A 9,797-nucleotide genomic window follows, 5' to 3' on the forward strand; every position below is an offset into this window, starting at 1 on the left:
GCGCAACAAAATGTTCTCGTTAGTGCCGCTACAGACGACATGAAAATATTAGAAAAAAAGAGGGATACTGAAAATAATCGAACTTAAAAGAATAAAAAAAATTACAAAAGAACACTCAAAAAACGATGTTTTGATATTGATCTGAAAACAACATGACACATTCTGCATTGTTTTCTGGTTAATGACCAGTTTCTATGACACTGCTATACAACTTGGATTCGCTTTCAAAAGAAAAAGAAAATCATATAGTTCCTCCATGTACACCGGACACTTTGTGATGTTGACTTTTGTGATTGTTTTTGATCATCTTGCTAAAAGACCTTCTTGTAGTATTCCTCCATGCATTATAGAAAATGTTGTGCTTGGTTGGTTGCTTGACCTTCTGAAGAAGTACAAAAAAAGAACTAGTTAGTAACCTCAAAATGACAGACAATAAAACAAAAAGGTAACTTTGTTTACAGTGGCAAACGCAAAAAAGAAATACACAGAAAAATGGAAAGGCAGGAGAAAAAGATAAACAATTATGTATCACAAAATCAAATTGCTAAAAAAAGAAAGAAAAAACTATGCTTGAATGGAAGAAGTACAAAACATACCAATTTACCATGCGAAGTTCTTGATGAGTTTTTTGCCTTGATCCTCTCTGTTGTGAATACTAAACAGAATGTCAACAGCAAATCTGACCCTTGCGTCTGCTACATCGTTCATCGTGAACTGTCGCTGCAGAGGATTTCGCGAAGCCCACGTTTGCATCCAGTTAAGAGCAAAAATCCCACAAGCGTCGCTGTTTTTTTTTTGCATAAAATTTAACAACAAAAAATTGAATAAAGATCAAATCATAAAAAAAATGAAAAACAAACAGTACTTCTGAATTTATGTTTACACGAAATAACTAGTTTTTACCTTCCTATTTGCTTTGGCATGTTTGGGTACTCTACACCAAACTTTCTGAAACCCATTCCTCTCAGATTGAAATCTTCCCATGTTTTTATGAAATTGTTTATCTATAGACAATTGAAAAATGAATATGTTTAGGAACACAAAAATGAATGGGTATTGCATTACCAACTTAATTTAAAAAATAACAAAAAAAAAGAAAAAGATTAGAAAAACTGTTTTAACCATCAAATCTCTGATCCCGATGTGGAATGGTGTGTTCCCTTCATAATATGAATCTAGGAAGACAAACTTTCTTGCTATAATGTCAACAACGAACAAGAACCAGTGCTCAGCATGTACTGACGGAAAGAAGATCTGCATTTTTTGGACACACAATTTGATTGCAAAAAATTAAAAACAAAAAGGATAATAAAGACCCAAAAAATAAAAAAAATTAATATAGTTTGGTGTAATGAAGCATACACGATCACTTTCGTGTAGAGGCAATGCTTTCCCAGCTCCATTGAAGCTTCTAAGTGCTTTTCTCTTCATTTCCCTCCTTCCTTCTTCAGATTTCCAATTTTGAAGAAAATAATCCTGATTTGTGAAAAAGAACGAAATTTAATTATTGATCTTCCACCCAAGAAGTCCAGATAAGTGTTGTACAAAAAAAACCTCTGTTGAAAAATATGTTGAGTTGTGCTTGGATATGAAATTTCTTTGTACTTACACCTAGTGTAGTGAAGAAGTAGTGCGTTTTTGATCTCCTTGGATGATTGTCTCGAAAGAGCATCCGACAGAAAACGTTGAAAACATAAGCTTCGACGTGACCAGTCGCACCAAATGAATCACCAAGTTGTCCAAGGAAAAGGGTTGTTTTGTCAATCAACACAACCACTTTGCTGCAGGTGGTTGAGAACCAGTATTGTTAATGAAGGCAACAAAAAAATCAGAAACCATTTACTCACGGGGAAAATGTGGAATATTTGAGTGTAGAAAAAAAACCTTCTGTGAGGTTCAACTTTGCTTAGTAAAACTATGCCCCTGTGTAGCTCTATCTCATGTGCCTGAAGAGGTCCTCTCTCATTGTGATCATATGGTGAGGAGAGCCACTTGCTTGGGTGTGTTATCCTTTTTGGACGCAAATTCTCTTTACCACTTGATGAAGTGCCTAATGATAGCTTCGTGTTGTATAAATTGTCCGCCGTGTTTACCATACTAGAGCATGAACCGTTGAATGATCTCTCCCCCAAAATTTGAACATCCGGAAACACCTGGAAAAAATCATAAACACACACAATTTATGATTAGTGTGTGTGATAGCAAAAAAAGATGATGCTGCAGAGAAGGAGGTGTCAAAAAGAGCTACATAAAAAAGTAAGTTGTTCAACAAATTTACATGTAGGTAGTCACTTACAGGGATTGGTTGGTGTTTAGTGCCTTCTTGTTCATCATTTTCATCAAGCTCATCTGAAAAAAGCCTTTTCCCCAAAATTGTTGTTGTTGAATATCTCTGCAAAAGTGGCAAAATAATGTTGAGAGGACGTGTTTAGCAACCAATCAAAGAAGAAACCGAAAACACACTTTTAGAGGGCAGACTTACACACATTTAAAAAAAGAGCCAGAATTTATAAAAAAACTAAAAAATAGAGGAAACAAGAACATAAGCAACATAACAAAAAAATGGTGATACCTTCTTGTGCTTGTGTGTAGGACTTTCATCGTTCTCACTGTCCCATTTGCCCTTTGGGGAGTAGCATGTTGTTGCTCTGTCCCAAGTGTGTGACATGCGTGCAACAGGCGATGTCTGAAAAAAATGTTTTGTTGTATTTCATAATGAAACACAGGAAAAAGTAAGGAGAATTAGAAAATAGAAAAAGAGAAAGCGAGAAACAAAGATAATTGTTTTCAAAAAAAAGACATACCAAGTCGATGATGCCATCCTTTTCTTCAAACTATGGAAGAAAGTCTCTATACTTGCAAATGCCTGTGGACACAGGCTGTCTCTGCGCACACTGTATGGAGGAATCTCCTTGCACTTCTTGCTCATCCTATGAAAAGACATACACAAAAAGATGAAAAAACAAAAACTGTTGGAGATTTGTTGTAGGAAATTTTAGGTGAATCACAAGAGCTTGTGCACTAGGCAAGGGGTGGTACCTGCGGGGTGTGTCCTTCGATGCCATCCTTGCTTGTATTGCATGGATATTTTTTCTTTGCTTCCTACAATTGTAGAAATATAACTGGGTGTGTAAGAAAAATGACAACTAAAAAAGGCAATAGGGGCTATGGAGAAACAATTACCTCTATTTGAGCATTATAGTCTTCCGAGTTCATCTCTAATGGGCGCCACAATTCTGGCTCTGTTATTTGACTCCCACAATCGTCATAGTCTGAAAGAATTCTGCAGCTAGGTGTCGCGTCATCTGTGAAGAAATACTTTTGCCTTGCAATATCTAATGGATGCAAAGTGTCCTGTAACTCTTTGACATGTTCTTGCTTATCATCTATCCCGTTGTCATGCAAAAGAAAGAAGAAAAAAAAGGAAAAATGGCACAAAACAAATGAGAAATGGGTTGATGCCAGCAAACATGCAAAAAAGACAAAAATACTGTCTGATCAAAAATAGAAAAATGAAGAAAATGAAGGCAGTACTGTTTGATAGTGCTATGTTGATATCTATATCAAGTTCAACGTGCTTCTTGTAATTGCTGACATTATTCGCAGTGTTTCGATCTGAAAACAAATGAACAAAAATCAAATAAATGAAGAAACAAAATGCATGTCAAAAAATCTTAGAAAAAAAGAAAGACATGCTCAGGAGTGATTATGTCGTGGGGCTGAAAATGTGTGAAAGTTTTTACCTGGAAAAACACCTTTGTCAATGTTGTTTTGATGTTGCACACATTCAGATACCACTGCTTGCTTCTCGTTTCATTGCTCCATGGTACTAGTGTCTATGCAATGCTGTGTGCATAGAAGAAACACAGGTTCAGTTGGTCTATACAAAAAAAAGAACAGACAGAACAACATCTTTGAATGATGACACTAAGACAAAAGTCAAATGAATTCCTCAGGGGGTGTACCTGTGTTTTATTGTTGTTAACAATGTTATGTTGAAACCCTGAAAATCTTGTCCGTACATCTCTCGTGGATACTTCCTTTGAATTGTTAACTTGTGTCGTGCCCATCACTGCTTTTGCCAATCTAGCTAATAATAGCATGTAGTTCAGGCTAGTGGTTTTCTCTGGTGCTTCTATTTCAATAGGACAAGCATTGACACTGCTCTCGAGGATGTTGCTATGTCCGTCCAACATATTTGTGTCTTGGTTGTGTTTAGGAGGGCCAACCTTGTTCATGCTTTCTCCCTGCAACACAACAAAAAAATATTGAAGTGCTTAGTGTCAGAGTTATATGCACCTGGCTAAAAAGAAAAAAATGTGTTGACAAAAAATAAACATATGACATATAACCTTGTGGGCTTCTTGTTGCAGTGCAATGCATTCAGCACGCACTGATTGTCCAACTGTATGTGTACATCCTTTACCAATTTCAAAATTTACTTCCTGTCAAATTAGTTTACAGAGTTGCATGTTAAAATAACAAAAAAATTAACAAAAAAGGATAAAAACGTTAGATCTTGTGTATTTTATATGAAACTAACCATTTCATCTTGATCTTTGTGCTCATTAATAGGACCATTCCACGGTATTGGTTGCAATTCAGCTTTGACTCCTTGTTTGTCAACTTCAGGTGTGCTTTGCTGGAGGTGTGGCCATGGTCATAGTCATAATTTGGTACAGAAAAAATGAACTGAAAATTACACACGAAAAAATGTGGATTTAAAAAAACTAGAAAAAAGAACAAAAATACCTTTGTTTTATCTTGCAACAATACATCCTTACTTGTTGAAGTTATTGACTGCTGTGAACTCGTCTTCATTCTCTTCTTCCTGCCTCTTCGATCTGGCACAAATATAGTGGGGGTCCGATTACAGAAAACACAACATGAATTAGAACGAAGAAAAAAAGTTGTAATAACATACCACTGCCAATTTCAATCCCATTAGAATCAACTCTAATAGTACTGCCAGACCCAATATCTTCATCGGATGGCATGTACAAGTGCTCGGATGACTCTAACTTCTCTGTATGTTGAGAGACATTAAAAGAAGAAGACACAATGTTCAAAGTATCCAGCAACACTTGTTTTGCTATGAGACATGTCGTCCGGTTTTGATCTTTTACGCGCTCCTGGAAATTGAGGAATATATCTTCTTTGATCTAACAAGCAGAAAAAGATTCCACAAAAACAAATCAAAAAAATATAGAAAAATAGGAGAAACCAAAATAGCTAAATTTGATTGTTGAAGTTGTTGTCTCAATCAAGTCTGACGCATTTTACCTTATCTGAAAAAGAGTTCCCTAAGACCCTTTGTATAGCTTTTCGGATGTTTGAGTTCTTGGCGGTGCTTGCCCATGCACCGTCAGTTTCTGCATAACAAGTTTCTGCCTCATCTTTTATCTAACAAAAAAATGGAAATAAACAATAAACAAATATAAATAGGAGTTGATGTAAGAAACAAAAGATACACATAAAAACAGAAGAAAAAAATATAGCAGAGTACGATATTTACTTGAAGAGCTTCATAGAGTCCATCTTTCCCAATTAGCATATCACTGAAATGTTTAATGGTTTGTCCTTTCCAGAAACAAACCCTGGGTAGTGCTGGTGGAATTGTTATTGATCCAAAATTGTTGAAGTCTAGACACCGAACCTGCAAAATAAACAACAAAAACAAATGAAACCTTGATTGTTGTTTATGCTTCACCTGGTTTGGTGAGAACACAGTGCTCATAAATAATATTCTTCCACAAGTTTATGCTTCATCTTGAACATGGTGAGAACAAAAAAAATTAACAAAAAGTTTCATATAAACAAAAAGAAGGTGCATACTGCTAGCTGATAAATGCAGCCTCCCAAAGTGGTTGTTATCCGTTTCTGCTTCATCTTGTCTGTTTGGTACTTCTTGACATAGGAGATATTCCATGTATGGACAAAAGAGCACCAATCAAGATCTTTTAACTTTGACACATCCACAAGTGCTCCCAAATATTTGGTGCTTGGCTTTGTGTTGGATGTGGGACACAGGAAGGTTGCTAGTGCGACAGTCAAGAAACAGCGAAGATAAACATCGTCAGGCAGTTCTTCCTTCATAAGCTTGTTCCCAAAGAAACTTATGGATGGAAGTTCTGTTAGCCCAAACAGTGATAGGAACTCTGCTTTCCCACACTCCTCGTCTAGCACTCTGATCTTTGTTCTGCCTGCTGGTATACCAAGAACTAATGATACGGCTTCAGGGTTGAGAGGAATTGATTTCCCGTCAAGTACAATTGTTTCATCTTTTGTGGATATGTTGTCCGCGACCCACTATGCGAATGGCCGTGGAACATAACAATCATCTAGCTCAAGCAAGTATCCAAAACCACCGTCCCTCACAACCTCCATCCTGTGATTGCTTTTGCAGACAACATCAACAATCTTCGCGAAATATCCAATGCTGAACCTACTGTAAGCAGTTGGTCTTTCTTTGTTAATGTGACGTTTGGCTTTTCCTTTGTCTGCCCTTGTCCTCTGGAAATGAAACAAATAGCAAGCATTAAAATAGACTGAGGCGTATTGTTTTCTACAAGAGATTTTTGGTTATGGCTTAGAAATGATAACAATGAAAAAACTACAAAAAGCACAAAGTTACCTTCTTCCTTTTTTCTTTCAAAGCACTCCTCTCCAGCTTCCTCTCTTGTCTCTTCTATAACTTTATAAATAAAGGAAAGTTTCTGTCAGAGAATCGAACTTATAAAAAACAACACAAAAAAAAGAAAAGAAGAATAGCTTCTTCCAGTTCTGAGGACACTTACAAATGTTCTCAGGCCATCAATCAGCATGCCGTCTGATGCGTCTGATTCTGTCATATCAACTATAGTTTGCTCCTCTTGTTCATTCATGCTATCATCCCCTGAATAATCTTGTTGACTGTAGTTGGTTGACTCCAAAGCCTCAGGAATAGTAACTTTGCTAGGAACCTCCTGTTTAAAAAAACACACAATAAAAAACTGAGTTAAAAAAAGTTATGGTGTACATTAAAAAAACAACAGTACTAATTAAACCAAAAACAATGAGTATTTAAAGAAGTTGAGACTACTACTCGGAAGTAAAAACAAAAGATGAAGCCATCTTCTCTAAGCATTTACTCATGATTTGAAGAACTTTGAACATTGACTGATGGTCAACTCTCTCATGAAAAAAACAGATTGCTGAAAATTACTGAAAATGATGTATCAAACTATCTGAACATTGACTAATCCTCCTCATTTGTCAGCTAGCTGAAGTGATTTTGTAGAGTTACTGGTCCCTATTCAAGAATACATTTGACATCAATGTTATTCGCTTGTGCGCGAACAAAAAAGAGTGGGTGGAACGCATGTAAAAATCTACTGGTAAAAATATATGCTGCACTGATGGTGCACTTATAGTTGGGCAGGCAAAGCATTAGGCATAATAGCTTGAGGAAGCCCTTGCAAAAAAACTAAAAAATATGATATCAAACTGCTAAAAAAATAAAAAGATAATCCTCACTGAATACTAACTGCTGCGTCACACTCTCTGAATATAAAAAATGCATGCTCTCTCAACAAATTTGAAAAACTGAAAAGCACAATGTTAGCTACAACTCAATTAGAGAGTCAATCTCTGAAAAAAAATATCTCACGAGAACAAATCATACATAGTTACACACATAAACTAACGCCTACTGCCCCTCACCTCCCCTTAGCATTTTTGAAAAAGGATTCCATGATGAACACTACGACAAAGAGTTTCGAGTTGGATGGCCACAAATAGTGACTAAATTTTCATGAAGAGAACAAAACAAAAACTGCAACACACTTAACCCTCGTGCATTCATTGCTAGCTGGGGATGGAAACATGAATTCAAAAAGAACAAACAAACAAAATATGCCAGCTCCCATTTCATTTCTAGCTGATGACCACATCTAGACTCAAAGCTCTGTCATTCGGCAGATTAACCAAAAAAAATTGTATATGTTCAGTATTTGCATTTCTACCGTGGAGGCTTCAAGGACCAACATAAAAACAGAGCATACAATCATCAAGGACCCCCTACAAAAACATACACACACAAAAAAGTGTCAGCTAGCAATTCCCTTAGCCTTCAAAAGACACACTGACGGCTAGCAATTCAGAATTCAGAATTCAGGGTGCACACTGACGGCTAGCAATTCCTTAGCCTTCAAGCACACAGCTAGCAATTCCTTAGCCTTCAAGGACACGGAAGCAGGCTTACAAAATTCAGGGTACACACTGCCACGACGAATTAGAGTTGATGGCCACAATACTGACTGATTTTGACGATGTGAACGAACAAAAATTAAGGAGGTTCAGAGAAGGGGGGCGCGCAGGGGGGAGAGGTGTGCTGCTCACTGGATTCGGCAGCTCCTCGCCTACGGCGAACTCCGGGACGGTGGGGACGGCGCGCGGTGTTGGCTTGTTGGCGCCGCAGAGGTCGCGGACAGTGGGGACGGCGCGCGACGCTGGCTTGTCTGCGGTGCAGAGGTCGTCGACGGTGGTCATGCCGCGACCCTCGCATGCCGCGCGGCGCTCGCCCGCCATGTCCGTGGCGAGTGCCTCGCCCATCGCGCGGAGGTGAACTGCGGGGGGGTCGTCGGTGCCCAGATCAGTCGCCATCCCCTTCGAGGTAGTCGCCCCCGTGTCTTCCTCCTCTGCTCCACCTCCACCAATTCGAACAGTGGCACACAAAAACAATGGACAGAGTAAATGTGTCGGTGTGGATAATTATGAGAGATCCGTTGGTGCTTTGGGATATTGCAGAAAACCCCCTGGGAAAACTTAAAAACAATTACATAAAATGATGCTTCCCTCCCCCTAGTAGCAAAAAACCTTCTTGTTTGTGGTTTGAACTAGCAAGTATGTAGTGAGCAAAAACATCAAAACTTTGCGACACAAAAAAAAAGACAAAATAAATTGGAACATTGACAACAAACTTAAAAAAATTGAGTTAAAAAAAATTTATTGTAGAGCTTTTTGAGCTGTTACAAAAACTCAAAAGGTCAACTTGCAATAAAAAGTCCACCATGGGTGCATGGGACACTCGAGCACGACTTTTTTGCCTACCTCAGGCTCGGCGTGCTGGCAAAAAAACGACGGTGTCTTTCTTGTACAAACAACCAAGAAATTCTCCACCATGCTAGAGTCATTTATCTATACAAACATCTTGGAGCCTGTTTGCCATCAATGATAGCCTAATACTTATAAAAGGTCACCAGCAAAAAAACTGTCCATACAAAACCACGCTCTAAAAAGTTCTGAAATGCTATGGTGCTCTCAATCTAACAAATTAAAACTCCTCGCCGGATGGTCGGCTTACAACTGGGGACCCTTGACAAAACACACATACAACTAGGGACCCACAACAAAAAACACACACAAAACACACACACGCCTCTGGTTGTGAGTCAAAATGGCAACTGGGGGTCAAAGAAAATAAAACACACATACACACCCCCCCTCCCCTAGTTGCGAGTCGATGGGTAACTTGCAACTTGGGGGTCCTTCAACAAAAACACACATCCCCCAGTTACGATTCAATGCTTGACATGCAACTGGGGATCCCCTCCTTGATAGAAAATACACACACATGCACACACTCCTAGTCACGAGTCTGTTATTGAGATGCAACTAGGGGCCCACAAACAAAAAAACACACACACCCCTTAGTTGTGAGTCGATGCTTGACATGCAACTGGGGACCCTCCCTTGATAGAAAACACACGCATACTTCTAGTTGCGAGTCGGTTATTCACATGCAACTAGGGACCCAC

General features: G+C 38.4%; 1 protein-coding gene across 3 annotated transcripts; it reads right to left on the bottom strand.

Moving 5' to 3' along the window:
• Positions 1–109: 109 nt before the first annotated feature.
• LOC123129187 (uncharacterized) lies at positions 110–8,697 on the bottom strand. 3 transcript variants are annotated; one of them, XM_044549423.1, is made up of 25 exons: positions 8,380–8,697; positions 6,798–6,965; positions 6,635–6,694; positions 5,836–6,513; positions 5,516–5,656; positions 5,284–5,403; positions 4,925–5,162; positions 4,753–4,844; positions 4,544–4,642; positions 4,353–4,445; positions 3,966–4,247; positions 3,744–3,846; positions 3,535–3,615; positions 3,184–3,386; positions 3,040–3,102; positions 2,805–2,930; positions 2,573–2,686; positions 2,297–2,392; positions 1,885–2,153; positions 1,610–1,781; positions 1,363–1,476; positions 1,123–1,254; positions 904–1,004; positions 597–784; positions 110–382 (listed from the first exon to the last, which is right to left on the bottom strand). In XM_044549423.1, exons 4-12 carry the CDS (start codon positions 6,094–6,096, stop codon positions 3,814–3,816), a joined length of 1,359 nt encoding a protein of 452 aa, XP_044405358.1. In that variant the 5' UTR covers positions 6,097–6,513; positions 6,635–6,694; positions 6,798–6,965; positions 8,380–8,697; the 3' UTR covers positions 110–382; positions 597–784; positions 904–1,004; positions 1,123–1,254; positions 1,363–1,476; positions 1,610–1,781; positions 1,885–2,153; positions 2,297–2,392; positions 2,573–2,686; positions 2,805–2,930; positions 3,040–3,102; positions 3,184–3,386; positions 3,535–3,615; positions 3,744–3,813. The 3 variants fall into 3 exon arrangements, with proteins under 3 accessions (XP_044405358.1, XP_044405359.1, XP_044405360.1); XM_044549424.1 differs by lacking the exon at positions 1,123–1,254; XM_044549425.1 differs by lacking the exons at positions 3,744–3,846; positions 3,966–4,247; positions 4,353–4,445; ... (7 more) ...; positions 6,798–6,965; positions 8,380–8,697 and having other exon boundaries at positions 3,067–3,102.
• Positions 8,698–9,797: the final 1,100 nt, after the last annotated feature.

This window comes from Triticum aestivum, chromosome 6A (genome assembly GCF_018294505.1).
Source record: "Triticum aestivum cultivar Chinese Spring chromosome 6A, IWGSC CS RefSeq v2.1, whole genome shotgun sequence".
NCBI lineage: Eukaryota > Viridiplantae > Streptophyta > Magnoliopsida > Poales > Poaceae > Triticum > Triticum aestivum.